The sequence below is a fragment of the Cibotium barometz genome, chromosome 25, assembly GCF_041138505.1.
Source record: "Cibotium barometz isolate CiBa-2024 chromosome 25, ASM4113850v1, whole genome shotgun sequence".
NCBI lineage: Eukaryota > Viridiplantae > Streptophyta > Polypodiopsida > Cyatheales > Cibotiaceae > Cibotium > Cibotium barometz.
In genome coordinates this window covers 11,342,718-11,358,403 of record NC_141070.1, presented here as the reverse complement: position 1 = coordinate 11,358,403, position 15,686 = coordinate 11,342,718, and the positions used below count along the sequence as shown (strand labels likewise).

At 43.5% G+C, this 15,686-nt stretch overlaps 1 protein-coding gene across 3 annotated transcripts in view; it reads left to right on the top strand.

Moving 5' to 3' along the window:
• Window positions 1-15,686, top strand: part of LOC147624250 (glyoxysomal fatty acid beta-oxidation multifunctional protein MFP-a-like) — a 113,962-nt gene that overhangs the window by 52,135 nt on the left and 46,141 nt on the right. For all 3 annotated transcript variants that reach the window (XM_086819215.1, XM_086819217.1, XM_086819216.1), the window contains exons 3-4: window positions 11,558-11,620; window positions 11,809-11,865. In XM_086819215.1, the coding sequence (XP_086675341.1) occupies window positions 11,558-11,620; window positions 11,809-11,865 (120 nt within the window). The remainder of the gene's footprint in view (window positions 1-11,557; window positions 11,621-11,808; window positions 11,866-15,686) is intronic.

The following is a 15,686-nucleotide window of genomic DNA, read 5'->3' as shown; positions in this document are numbered from 1 at the left end:
AAGAGACATGTATTGTTGCTTTGTGGATTTCCGCAAAGCCTTTGACTCCGCCCCTCAATCCCGTCTCATAGGATGCTTGCAGGAGCTCCACTTCTCACATGAGATGATATTGGGTGTGATGGCACTATATGAGGCAGTATTCGGCCGAGTACGTGCACCCGGTGGACCTCGGGAGATATATGTAGCACTATTGGGGTTAAGCAAGGCTGCTCACTCTCACTGACACTCTTTGGCCTATACATTGATGAGATTGCAGTATTTGTGGATAGTTTTGGAGGAAGAGGTTCACCATTGGCTCAGACAGTTGTGCCCATATTGCTATATGCTAACGACATTGTCTTGATCTCAGATTCAGCTGAGGGTTTACAAAAACACTTAAATGCATTGAACAGATTTTGTAGGGAGAGATCTTACGGTCAATTTTGGCAAAACCAAGGTTATGGTCTTCAACACATCTTATGCTCTCGCCTCACAATTTTCTTTCATATATAGAGATGCCCCAGTGGAGATTGTGCAGAAGTATGTGTATCTAGAAGTCACTTTTACAGGCCCATTGTTTTGCATGACTACAGTTGCTGCTGATCGACTTGCGAGGGGGCATGCCTCCCTAGCCCGTATGGAGAAAGAGTGTTTCCAGGCACATTTCCAACAACCTCACACTAAGTGCTGGCTCTTCGATACTCTAGTATGACCAACGGCTATGTATGGTGCAACCTTTTGGGGGCCAGGCCTAGAGAAGGATCACTGGAGGAGCATAGAGAGGCTACAGGTGATGATGTTGTCACGCATGATCAGGAGTAAGCCATCTGTACCACATGACATTCTACATGCAGAGTTTGGGGTGGCCCCATTGGTTACAGATGCCCTTTTTCAGATTGTCACTCATATTCAACATGTCTACACGCTTGACAGAGATCGGCCCCCACGCCTAGCACTAGAGTCCTTTGCAATTATACTGCGAGAGGGAGAGGGAGCGATTGAGACGAGCTGGACTGCCCTCCTCCTGAGCGACACGACCACCACGATTACCGACACAAGCATGGTACTCTGAGGTAGTCGAGTGGTTTCATGCACATGGCATACAGATGGACCGTCTCCCCCCATTTCAGTATAGCTTGGATTCCCCTTACCTTGATCTCTCATGAGAGGAGATCAACCGGATCATCCAGTTAGATCTACTCAGGCTACACATACACCAGACATGGGTGTCTCCATCAAAGATTAGTAAGAAGTGTGAGTTCTACAGAGATCACTTCTTGAGACTCCCCGAGGATGGATTCTTTGATATACTGGGATACATACAGATACACATGTCACATGCTATGGGTATAACGATCGGCCAGCTCAGGGTATCCTCCCACTGCCTCAGAGCAGAGACTGGCAGAGCTCAGGATATCCCACATGAGGAGAGGACATGCACAATATGCATCACAAGAGCAGTAGAGGATGAGGCCCATTAAATGTTCAGTTGCCTGGCTTACTATGAGATACGAGGGAGATTCCATTGCCTCTTTCGAGAGGGATTCAGACCACTCACATGGGTGATACAGTTTGAGGATCAGAGGTGCTTGGGCATGTACTTGATGGAGCTTAGACGACACAAGGATGTAGTGTTGATGCAGCATGCTGAGAGATAGCCCCGGCTCTGACAGGACACCTCACAGAGAGCCATCACAGATTTCTTTGTGGTACACACATCCACATCAAAATCCACTGCCCACAATAGTTCCTCTACTATGACATCAAAGCCTACCACCCGTACCCACGCTCCAACTCCACGCCCCAGAGTTCTTAGCAAGAGAACTCGATCCATTCTGCGAGCCAGACATCCCCGACCCAAAGCATCAGGAGCCTCCACTACACAGAGACGGGTTCGTGAGGTTCTCCGTTGACATGACACGCTCCCATCACAGAGGCTTGACATTCACTCCACCATCAGATCGGTTTTGGCCGAGGCGGGATCGTCATTAGCAGATCACAGCATATCTCACTCTACATAGGATCATCTGTTGATCACATGTACTGTCAGATGTTTTCATTTTACTTTTTCTTTCAGTTTTCCATGGCTCAGTATATCCACAGTACCATTATATTACTTTTGGTCTCATAGACCCTTGTGGTCTTCCGTAAACGTTAATATAACTTTCTTTCTTTCTTTCTCTCTCTCTTTCATCCTGTGGTATGTCTATCTTGGAGCTTTCTTCACTAGTCCACGCTTCTGTATGGGATAGGCAGTAGAGGATATCATTAGATCGACCTTTGGCAAACCTTTGGCACTACAGCATAAAGTTTGGAGCATTCTAGCACCAAATCATTGTAATGATATCCAGTCAACAACTATGTCAATGTTTGAACTCTATGGCTCAACATCAAAATATGAGTCCTGCTAGGCCGTGATAGTAGCCGTAGACTCAATTTCAGTATGAATTAAAAATTGCAAAGTCCTTCAAGAACTTGCCCAAATACTTTGTGGTTCCACCTGATGGCTCTTGCCGCCATGATTGAGCATAGTGTGAAAACACTTCCACACCTACCCAAGTACACTATTGGAAATTTGGCCACACCAAATTGACAAGTTCAGGGCTTTACAACAAGCCATTTGTGCCCCACTAGATCATCCACGCAGAGTTTGCTGTGGCTCCTATGGCTCCTATGTTGACGGAGGCCGTGCTCCAGACAATCACTTATATACAGAGGGTGAGGGAGCTGGATCCACTTCGACTCCCCCTACTTGCACTACAATCATCACAATAGATAGTGGGTGAAGGACATCATTCATCTTGGTATGTGGCACAATACTCACTTGGTTTTAGCCACATGGATTACAGATGGACTGTCACAATCTGAATGAGTGCGTAGAAATTCTTAATCCATACATAGCATCATGGCAAAATATGTAGTCATCTAACAACACATGAACATGCTTTGAAACCACTGAAAAAGTAAGATGAAAGCTTGCACAAGACAGACTAGGGGCTGAAGTTGGGCCAGCCCCCCTTGAGGTATCTTTATTACCAACAGAGTGTTCTTGTACAAGAGAACGGGTCCAAAGAGTAAGCACTCTACCATCTGGCACCACATACATCTAGAATATAGTCTTCCAAGAGTCCTTCAGGCACAACCATACTTTAGTACGTGATCACACCCTCTAGCAGTAGAGCTGTCCCGAATAACCAACCATGAAAACCATAGCTCTGGCCACTCGAAGGTTCCACCTTTAGAGCCATTGGCCTCATGCATGTACAGACAGTGTTTGCCTTCGATTTTGTACGAAGAATACTGCTGAATTGGACTGTACAGCCCTGTTTTCAGCCCCAAATCTTGCTGGACAGGTCACCCCAAGTGCAGAGACGGGTGTCTTGTTGATTGCCTTGAATCCACGGCCTTTGGAGCATTGAATTCAGCCCCTATGTCTGCTGTCCAGCAGTTGACCAGGCCTAGAGATGAGCCAAAAGAAGTTACCTGCATCAGAAGAGAGAGAAAAAGGAGTCGCCTCTGTCCGTAGCACCTATTGGAGCAATCGATCAGCCTTTATGCGGCCCTGGAAGCAGTCGACCAGCTCCAGTAGTGCTGGCCAGCATGTAAACACCTGTCAAAACCCTAGAGTGTTCCACACACCAGAAATTGCTAGAAGTAGGCGCCTAGCTGATCTTGGCTTCTCCCTGCCTATAATAGCAACTCATGGAGCTAATTTTGCATGTAGAGTGTCCACCCCTTGAGTAATGGCCAAGTTTCATTAAAAATAGGTCCAACTGATGTGAACACTCTATAAACTGTCCGCCCAAATTTAAGTGTATGTGAGCACTTTATAAACTGTCCACCCAAATTTAAGTGTATGTGAACACCTACACTCATAAACCTTAGTATAATAAAATATAAGCTGTAAATTGAGTTTGGGGTCACTTACCACACGTAAGACCACTGCCTTAGTCCCAAACAGGTGTGCACACGCGTGTCCATAGGGTTTCCCAGGCGTCGTTGGAGCCCATGGACAGTCACATGCAAAAATACCAGGCATTATCCAGGCAGCTAAGACAATTCATTCATGTATGTCAAATCACACAAATGCTTTATGCACAATATTCTGGATTCCGTCTCCCAACTTATTCATCTTGTACATAACCTATCTCCGGCACCGCCCATACAGGTACAAGGAATGCTTAGCAGGGTGCCCATCCTTCCATGAGACTTGATCACCATGCCAGGAACTCTCACAAGGGTATCTTCCACATGTACTAAGCCATGCCAGGAACTCACACTAGGATATCAATCCTTCCATGGAGCCCTTCCACATGTAGTAAACCATGCCAAGAACTGATATCAAGATCTCAATCCTTCCATGGAGTCCTTCCACATGTACTAAACCATGTCTAGAACACACACCAGGGTCTATACCTATTCTTCCATGGTGTTCCTCCACATGTGTATAGTCAGGAATATGACATTCTTAGCTGTCCGCAACTAAGAAGCGGTCATATAAATTTGTAGAAGATCTAGATAATCCTTGAAGTAGTCTTCATCTACCCATGTTGCATCGAGAGCAAGGTAGTTCTTAAACTTCACAAGAAACCTGCTGACAAGCCTACCACCAACAGCTCTCCGTTCCTTATGGAACACAATTTGTTCCGGTTGAAGTACTTCTTCAAGCTCATCAATTTCAGGTTGATCCTCAATAACGGGATCAAGCAGCTCAGGACCCATCTATTTCTTGAGGAGGCTGACATGAAAAGCATTATGTATGCGCTAGTGCTCAGGCAAAGCAAGCTTGAAAGTTACCTCATTATTCTGTTTCAACACTTGGAATGGCCCATAGTACTTGGGAGACAACTTTGGGCACTTGCCTTCCTTGCCGGCTTGCTTTTGAAGGTGTGCCTTCTCAAACTTGAGAAGCACCTAATCACCTTTTTTGAAATCCACATGTCTGTGATGTTTATCTGCAGCTTTCTTATGTTTTTCTTGAGTTCTTTGTATGGTTGTCCGTACCTGTGAGAAAGCTATATCTAGATCTCTAACATACTCATTGGCAGCAAAGATTTCATCCTTCATGTGAAGGATAGGTGGAAGCACCACTGTGATATAAACAATCTCAAAAGGTGCTTTCCTAGTGGGGGTGTGCACCGTATTGTTATAAGCAAACTCGACGAGGGGCAAGTAATTCTCCCAATCTGTTTTCCGCTCAGCCACAACATTTGAGCAAATTAAGTACAGCTGAATTTGCAATTTCACTCTACCCATTCGTCTGAGGATGATAAGTTGATGAAAAATTCAGCTTTGTGCTCATATTATCAAATAAAGTATGCCAAAACAAACTTGTGGTTCTCGGATCCCTATCACCCACAATAGTCTTGGGCATACCATGATCCTTGAAAATCTAGGCTGAGAATATTCTCGCCATGTGCTCAGGCTTAATATTCTTTCGCAGAGGAATGAAATGAGCCTGCTTGCTAAACCTGTCACAAGTAGGGAACTCCCAGAACAATAATAGACCAACACTTCAAATACGAGACGGAGCAAGATAACACAACGGAAGAACCATAAAGAATACAATAACACTGCACTGAGCCGGACCGGCCAGCCTCCCTAGGAACTTCTTTATTGAGAGGGAAGCTTTTACAATAAACCAAGGTGTGGGTGCAATCAGCACTAGATTTTCCACAAAGCATCAACAAAACTCTTGCTCAAGTGCCAAGATACAAACATAGCACCATAATCAGCTCATAAGCAGTCCCATAATCAACTCATAAACAGTCCATGAAACAACCTGGTATGGACCCCAAAACAGAATTCCGTGCCAAGACAGTCCATGAACAGAGCCTCAAATCAGCCCCAAAAACAGTATAGTCTTAGAAGAGCTTTCAAATCAGCCCAAAAACAGCTCCATAAACAGTCCATAAATCAGCCCAAAAACAAGTCGACCAGCCCTATTAGGCTTTGGGAGAAAGCGACCAGCGCAATTCGGCCAGCAGTGGAGAGAGAGAAGGCTCCAGAGGGATGCGCCTCCTCAAAAACAGACCCAATCCCTGTTTTAATAGAGTTTACTAGCTATATTTGCAGCACTTTTCCTATTTTGCCCAAAATAGCTGAGCTTGCTCAAAAATATCAACTTTTTATCTTTTCTTGGCTTGTACTCCAAGTTTTAGCCTAAGAATATCAACTTTATACTTTTCCCAAGCTTGTTGGCCAAGTTACAAGTAGGCGCCTCCTTTTGTCCACCGTCCATGCCCAAAATATCATGTCCAGCCCGTCTTTAATAATATGTGAACACACCGACTTATAAACATTATAAGTTACTTTGATGAATTAAATCCCATACTACTTTTGCTATGTGGCCATCTTTCAAGTCAAACTTTGCCAATAGATTCTTCAGCTTTCTTCTGTGGAAAAATCCTCATTCACACCTTGGTTCTGCTGAGTGTGTGAAACATTGGTTAAGATTGGTGAAGAGACCAAATTGCTCCAAAAACCCTAAAAACTATTTTTTGGAGGTTTTACTCGAAAACCATTAAAACAGGTTTTATATCAATTTTCTTACCAAAAAGAGCTTTTATGGTTTTCTTCATCGACAAGGCTGTAGGAGTTGTTTACTCATGGGATGAGGGAGTGATTCTAGGAGTTAGACTTAGACTAAGACTTGGATTTGGACTTGGACTTGGACTTGGACTTGGACTTGGACTTGGACTTGGAATGGAATTAGAACTTGATCTTGGATTTGGATTTGGATTTAGACTTGGATTCATTGGATTTGGATTTGAATATTGGATCTGGTACTAGCCCGGTGAGAGATACTTGTGGGTCATCCCCGTGGTGTGCTCGGCATGAGAGATCTTGTGCCTTGACATCGACGATGACTTGGATATCCTACGTCAACATATTTGTTTGTTTTGTATTCATTGATTGTATTGATCCTGGCTAGCGTGTCCGTGGATTGTTCTTGAATGAATACCTGAAAGGGGCGGGGGGCCTGTTCCCCGCTCAATGTGGTGTACTGTGCAAGATCCCTATTCCCTTCTTTCTCTCTCCTCTGTCTTTATATCTTTATATCTCTATATCTCTATCTCTTGGGCATGTGGTTGAGTTTGTCCGAGCACACCCCGTTGGGCTTGCAGTGGTATCAGAGCAGGATTTCTCTTGAAGAAAATTTCTTGGGGTGACAGAACCATGGCAAGAGTAGAGGGTTATCAAGAGCCTAATGAAGGGAACAATTATGAGGCCAACCCAGGACTTCAAGATGGGAACCAAGATCGAGAGTCTTTCTCATGAGACAGCAGTCATGACACCGACAGAATACTGAGATTTTTAGCTATTTAGATAGTTTCTCCAAGATGATGAATTTCTAGCTTGGACAAAACCTTGCAAGCAAAGAAGGCTTCAATATAATAATCGGTGTGTAGGAAGTCCAATTTACAAGTTACTCCAAAATGGATACCTAAATGCTTTTTGAAAGCTCAAGGATAATACAAGGGTAACCGTTCTATTTGGATTCTAGAACATAAATGTATACCACTAGCCCCATTGCATACCGATTCCTCACATTCACACAAAGGGAAGAATATTGTAGGAGAACCTTCACCATCAACACCCAAACAAGTCTAGATCCCAAAGAGAAACCCTATCACAAAGAACAGGTACGTGTCAATCACATGCATAGGCACATTCCATAAGCCATGGACACCAATCCAATATGTACATAGTGTGAAAGCAAGAGTGAACCATTCGGGTGGCCAAATGGTGACAGATTCAGAGTGCTTCCATCAACTATTGTGCCACGTCATCACCTGTCCGTACGGCTGTGCGGACATGTGCGTAGCTGTACGGATTGAAAATCTCGAAAATCCTAAAACTGCTCCAAAAACCCTAAAAACTCCTTTCTGGAGGTTTTATTACCCGAAAACCATTAAAACAGGTTTTATACCAGTTTTCTTGCTAGAGAGAGTTTTTCCATGGTTTCCTTCATCGACAAGGGTGCAGGAGTTGTGGAGATTACTCATGGGATGAGCGAGTGATTTTTGGACTTGGACTTGGATTAGGATCTGGATCTGGACTTGGACTTGCACTTGGATATGACCTTGAACTTGGACTTGGATTAGGATATGGATTTGGACTTGGATATAAACTTGAACTCGGATATGAACTGGGACTTGGATTCATTGGATTTCGATCTGGTACTAGCTTGGTGAGAGTTTCTTGTGGGTCATCCTCGTGGTGTGCTCAGCATCAGAGATCTTGTGCCTCAACATCGACATCCTACATCGGTATATTTGTTTCTTTTGTATTCATTGATTGTATTGATCCTGGCGAGCGTGCTCGTGGATTGTTCTTGAATAAATTCGTAAAAGGGGGGGGGGGGTTCTGTTCCCCGCTTAGTGTGGTGTATTGTGCAATATCCCTATTTCCTTCTCTCTCTCCCCTCTCTCTCTATCATTATCTTTTGGATATGTAGTTGAGTCTATCACGGCACCCCCCGCTGGGCTTACACCTGGAGCACCAGCATCTATGACCACTTCCCTACCTCTATGCAAAAAGGTAATTTTCTTGGACTTATAGACCTTCGGCTCCATATGAGCATGCCATTGTGTGAAGTCTGCATCACAAAAGGCTATCTCAAATTGCTTGAGAAATGAAAGAGCCTTTGTATCCATCTTTCCATGGAAATTTTCAAACTTAAGATCCTTATGTCCCGATTTGAATCCTTATCTTCCTCCTACTGCGTGACATGTCAGGAGAATCAAATCTCTCTCCGTTACTCCTAGAATGAGAAGAGCCTTCATGCTTGAAGTATTCTCGTTTCCGAGAAGCATGACGAGAATGAGAGGTAGCAGCATCAGACTCCCTAGAGTTTGCGTTAGTGGCATGATGAGAAACATTCTTCTTCACCTCTCCTTTGTTCTTCAAATAAGACATAGCCAATTCCTTGGGATTCTGGCATCCCAGCTAGGCAGCTATGGCCTCCAAAACATCACTATTTGTAGTGCTCTTTTTCTTAGACTGCAAGACCCTCTGTACATCGGGATCTTTTTGTATGGCCTTTAGTGTTGTAATCACATCACGATAACGCCTAACCTAGTGTCTCAAAGTTTCCAACTCAGACAATACATTGGCAAGTGGTGTGTTATGTACATCCCTAGGCACCTCATCGTGCATTTGCCTGTTGGGTGTATTCATAACATGCTCGTCATCACTCACATGTTCAGCCATGATTGCAGACCACAAATTTTTGCCAACACAAGAATTTCTGCACACGAAACACTCTATCTGCTACCCTCGAAGAGAGGATTCACCACCACAGATCAGAGAACTGAAGTTCTGATACCACTGTCACAATCCGGAAACCTGTGCAGAGAAAATCTTAATCCATACATAGCATCATGGCAAAATACATAGGCATATGACAACACATGAACATGCTATGAAACCACTGAAAAAGTAAAGATGAAAGCCTATGCAAGACACAGCACTAGGGGCTGAAGTTGGGCCAGCCCCCCCGAGGTATCTTAATTACCAACATAATAAACATTATGTTGGTAATTAAGATACCTCGGGGGGGCTGGCCCAACAGCACTCTACTGGCTGGCACAGATACATCCAGAATATGATGAAAACAAGTAAAACAAATGCCTAAGACTTCGATCTCAGTCTTCCAAGAGTTGTTTGGGCACAACCATACTCTAGTACGTGATCACACCCTCTAGCAGTAGAGGTGTCCCGAATAACCAGCCATGAAAACCTTAGCTCGGGCCACCCGAAGGTTCCAACCTCAGAGCCACAGGCCTCACGCAGGTACATACACTGTCTGCCTTCGATTTCATTGCAAAGAACCCCGCTGAAATGGGCTGTACAGCCCTGTTTTCAGCCCAAAATCTTGCCGGACAGGTCACCCCAAGTGTAGAGAAGGGTTTCTTGTTGATTGCCTTGAGTCCAGGGCCTTTAGAGCATCAGAAATCAGCCCCAATGTCTGCTGTCCCGCAGTCAGCTAACCCAAAGATGAGCCAGAAGCAGTCACCTGCATCAGAAGAGAGAGAAAGGAGTCGCCTCTGTCCGTAGCACTCGTTGGAGCAAGCGATGAGCCTGCTAGAATCGGTCACAGCCTGCTAGAGCTTTTTCTTGTAGACAATATCTGTGGAACTTGGCAATGATTTGTAGAAAAAGTACTGCAATTATGTGTGTCAAAGTTAAGTCAGAAGAGCACACTTTTACCAATAATGTTCTGGTTTTAGCCGAGGTTGCATCACTCTTGCAACAAGTTGAGAGTTTTCACATGGTTGTGTGGAGCAGTTCGTGAACAGTTCTCTGCAAACCACCACCTCTTGGGCATGAGAAGTGTGGTGGTCTCTCCCTAACTCTCTCCGAGCCCATGGAGCCAGAGACGGAGGATCCAATAGAGGTGGAAGAGTCGGAAGAGATTTTGCAGCCTGAGCAGGATGTCTTGCACAAGGAGAAGAGGTTGCCGGGAGGCCACCTACAACGGAGATACTTGGTTAAATTCTGCAATTATCCAGCTATGAATGCAAACTTTAAGAGAGTATCCCCACCTTTTCTTGAGGTTTTTCAGTTCTGTTTAGAAGAGGGGGGAGATGTCAACATTTGGCTCCCTAAGCATGATTAAGACAATCTAAACTATTCTTTCCATTGCAAAATATTATTATTAGAGGTTGTTCAAATGAATGTGAAGGGGTGTTTTTCTTTTTAGATTTCTTGAAGTGTATAAAAATTTACCAAAGCTTTATATGGTTTGAAGCAAGCTGATACTCAAGGATTGATGAGTATCTTTTTAGGAATGGGGTAGGTGTGATCCAAATCTTTACATTTTACGCAAAGATGGTCATACCATGTCACTTCTTGAATATGTGGATGATCTAATCACAAAGTGGAATTAAGAATCACTAATGAAATATTAAAAGCTAAAATATGGAACAAATCATTATGTCGATTAGTATGTAATTAGTAAGAATCACACATAATGCCCAAGTGATTTAGCCTTTCACCAAAGGATGGAAATAGACTTCCATAAGCCAAGCTATGGTAGCTCTAGGCTCCAATGTACATTCCAAAAGTCATACGATTAAAAAATACAAATGAGATACATGATCTCCTTTTATAGTTGAGCTCATTCCCATGCCCTAACTAAAGTTCCTACTTTATTTACAAACCATCCCTTCCCAAAAGATTTTATCCTCAAAATCTACTCTATGTATACTTGACTACATCCTCCAGTATACATCAATGGATAAGATGGTAATGAGCTCATAATAGGTTGCAAATGCATCAATCAAGTAGCTAACATTCTCCTTAATGTATAGAATCATCATTGAGACCTAATATCAATATTTGTCAAACCTTGTGTGTTCTTACTAAATAGCCATAACTTTGTTGCTTTGACAATTAATGCTGCCAGACAAATCAGAAATGATATCGTTTTTTAGTTGTGCTATAAGAATGATCAGCATTCCACTTGTGTTTAAGAAAAACGTTGCTTATCAGTGTTTTTTCTTTTTACATGAAAATTATGAAGATGTGGGTTGCATGTATTCAAAGACTTTTTGTTCATTAACTTTTGCAGGTGAGTATGGGAAGTTTTCAGGAGGGTTTGACATAGCCACATTGCTGGAGGTTCAAAGGACAGGTGTGTGCAGCTCTCAATTTTGTATTGATTAGAAAATTAAGGGCTTCAAATATATGCGATGGTTTTCTTTTTCCGTAAAGAAAGTTGGGAACAGTATACATTCGAGTCATAAATATGCCAATTTAATTGCAACACGTGTGTGCACATAGCTACCTTGTTAACCATGTTGTGATTTTTCTTTTTGGCAGGCAATATATCACTTTTGGGACATGTTTCGGTTGACATCATGATAAACACGATTGAAGGTATGATTGCCTTTGTTTTTTCAAGCTCTATTCTATGGTTATTTGCATAAGGGTGTTGACACACCGTAAGACCTAGAAGGTAGGAGACATTTGGTCTCTCGGAAAGTTTCTGGTCAAAGAAGTTGAGACTCTAAAAATGGCAAAGCTGTAGCTTAGTACCTAGTCAAATTGAAAGGCTTGCCTACATGTGATACCTTGTGGTTCGCTGAGTCTTCTTTTAAATAGCGGTGTCACTTGTAAGTTGAAATGTTTACTAAATTTTTAGGGCAAAAGTTGTGTTAGCCCCACAATGGGCTCACCATTTAAAAAAATACTCTGCCAACCATACAGCTACTGCTCTGTACAGCTTGTCACACAGCCGTGAACATTTTTTGTACTACACACCCCTACTGTGCCATGTAGTGTCCATAACTATTTGGCCCTCCTAGCTCTTTTCACATGATGGAACACATGCCCGGACACATGGACAGGTTGATGAAAGCATGGGAACAGGGATCATGAAGTTGGCTTAGGAAAAAGCACGAGTTTTGGAGAAAAAACAGGAAAAAGCAAAAAGTCAAACTAAGTTGATTGCGAGCCAAGGGCACCATTGGAAAGAGGAGATTGAGCTGGATCAAAAAGGTAAAAGCTGCTTTTTCAAAAAGCAGCTCCAAGGCCAAAAAGCAAGGCCCTGAATCTAGAAAAGCAATAAATCAAGAACTTTGGCAAAAGATGAGCAATATTTTATTATTATTAAAATATGAAAGCAAAAGGCTTGGCTAGAGCTTTAAAGGCAAAAAGTGAAGCTCTCCCCAAGTATAAAAAGGTACCTTGAGCCTCTCTTTGGCATCAAGTGTGTAGAGAGCAAGGAGATCATCATCATCCTTAACCTCATCCTCCCCATCCGTCAGGCCTAGGTCTATGCCTCCATCTCCGCCACTGTGCGTCGCCTTGTTCCACTGTACGCCGCTCATCTCTGCCATTGCGTGCCTGCTACGCCGCCGCAGTCGGTGCCCTGTGCCGCCCAATTCCACCAGTGCCGTCGGTTGCGTCTCCTACGCTGCCAATGTGCAGTCACCATCGCCGCCTTGTGCTGCTTTGCTCCACCTAGCGCCAGCTAGTTCTACTGTCTTGCGCCGCCCGACATATCCGCCCAGCGCCACCCAACACCACTAGCCGCTAGTTGCATCACTGCGCTCAGCCGCAAATATTGCTTGAGTTTTCTCAACTTTCCGACAGAAGACCTCCTAACAGATTCAGAAATCTGCCATCTGACCTCCTAACAGATTCAGAAATCTGCCATCTGGGATTTACTGCTATTTTGGTGTTTGCTTTCTTGAGGAGCTTCTTGAGGATTTTCCTGACAGTTTGGGTATTGAGTTTTCTTGGACATCTTTGAGATTTGGGATTTGATTCAGACTTTGGACATTGGTACTAGCCTGGTGAGTGACTATTGTGGGTCATCCTTGTGGTGAGGTCGGCATCAGAAATCTTGTGCTTGGACACTGACTTCGACCCAAATTTCTACATTGACATGTTTGTTTGATATTGTTTTCATTGATTGTATTGGTCTTTGCTTGGAAAATTTCGTGGATTGTTCCTGAATAAAGGAGCGGGGCCTATTCCCCACTCAGTGTGGTGTATTGTGCAAGTTCCCTATACCCTTCTCTCTCTCTATTTTTATCTCTTGGACAAGTGGTTGAATTTGTCACGGCACACCCCGCCGGGCTTATAGTGGTATTAGAGCAAGGATTTCTCTTGAGGAAATCTTTCTTGGGGTGATAGTAGCATGTCAAGAGCGAAGGGAGACCAAGGGTCTAATGAAGGGAACAACTATGAGTCCATTACAGGACTTCAAGATGGGAACCAAGGCTGTTAATCTATTTCTCATGAAACCGCGGCCATGACATTAGTAGAGTACCGAGATTTTCAGCAGTTTAGATAGTTTCTCCAAGATGAAGAATTCCTTGCTTGGAGAGCCAAGAAGGAATAGGACCATAGAAGGGCTTGGATGTTTGAAGATTTCATCAAAGATCAAGCCAATGAAGCCGAAGGTGTAGAAGCTGCCAAAGCTTATCTTCGGGCCAAAGGAGCTACTATTGCAGAAGGATCTAGAGCTACCCGTTCCGCTTCTCGGGGAGAAAACATGGAGGCAATCCCTAGGTCCGCTCTCTCGGATGCAGCATCATTAGGCCAAGTAAGGGAAAAGAAGGCAAAGGAGCCTTCTACAACTGGCAAATTGAACTTTAAGACGAGAGAGAAGAGTGTCAAGTTCAATGTCTTTTATGGAAAGCGGGACACTCAAAAAGCCTTATATCCTTCATCAAGCAATTTGATGCCGCTTTTGGAGGCGAGGACTTCTCTAAAAAGTCCAAGCTTCGTATGGTTCGTATGCATTTGAAGGATGCCGCCTTGAATTGGTGGCTAAAGGTGGTACAAGATGGGACCAAGCCAAAAGACCATGTTCAACAAGAAGTTTCTACTTGCAAACTTTGAAACTGATGTGCAGAAAGAATGGGATGAGGTAAAGTAAAAAGTCGGTGAGAATGTGGTAACTTACCTTAACAACTTTTCAGCTCTCATTAAAATTTACTTCTTATACTCCCATTCCATTACTAATCGAAATGCGTAAGTTTGTCAATGGATTGCAACCTAAGCTTATGCAAGCAGTTTACATGGCGGGACCGAAAACCTTGGAGGAAGCACAAGACAAAGCTCTACAAGCCGAGGCCCTACACATGCCTTGGATGGTAGACAAAACGAAGAACGACAATTGAGATCCATCTCAAAAGAAGAGGTTCAAAGAGGGATCTCAATCAAGGAACGAGCCACAGGAGAAGAAGGAATAGGAGTGGGGATAAACCTCCACTCTACCGAAAGAAGCTATCCCGCAAGCAACTTGAAGAGTATGTCGAGGAAAGAAAGTATTGCCAATGCGGGAAGAAGGGACACATGGCTGTAAAATGTCCCGACAAGCAAACCAATGCATTGCCAAAGAAACTCCAACACCAAGATGATACACCTCTAGAGAGAAGGAAACTTTTCAAGGCCCGAGGCAAAGTGGCTAACCAACCCGTGCTTATCCATTTCAATAGTGGTACTACCCACCACTATATCCATCCCCGAGTGGTTGAAGCTATGAACCTCCCTCTGGATAGTTTCGAAGCTCCTATTTCTGCAGGTGCCGCCTTCGAGGGAATGTCAGCAGCGGTGACTCCTATTTTGGGAAAGCTTCGTTTATAGATTGGAACATGAGAACTGAGTCGTAGTTAAAGTTGGACATTGTGATGTAATTTTGGGTATGCCCTGGCATAAGAAGATAGATCGGGTTGGAAACAAGATTAGGTTTCCTTTAAAGGCAAGAATGTAACTTTTGATGTAGGAGTTGAGGGGAATTCTATTCCACTCATCAGTCATGTATAGGTTCCTAAAGCAATAAAGCAATCTATTTCCTTGCACTTGATATATGTCTGGGATCCAAAGGAATCTGAGAGTGATGAATCACTCCCAATTCTTGACCATGAAAGGAAAGACTTCCTAAAGAAATATGAAGATTGTTTTGCAGATACTCTTCCAGGAGAGCTACCTCGGACCGGCAGATCATTAGATTGACATCATGCCAAGAAGTTCACCACCTAACCGATCTCCATATCGTGTGAGTCAAGCACAACAGGAGGAGATTATGAAACAAATGAATGAGCTATTGGAAAAGGGTTTGATTAGAACTAGTTCATCACCCTATTGCTCTCCAGTCTTATTGGTTCAGGAAAAGAATGATTCTTGGCATATGTGTATTGATTACAGGGCTCTTCCCAAGATCACTGTGAAGAACAAGTTTCCTA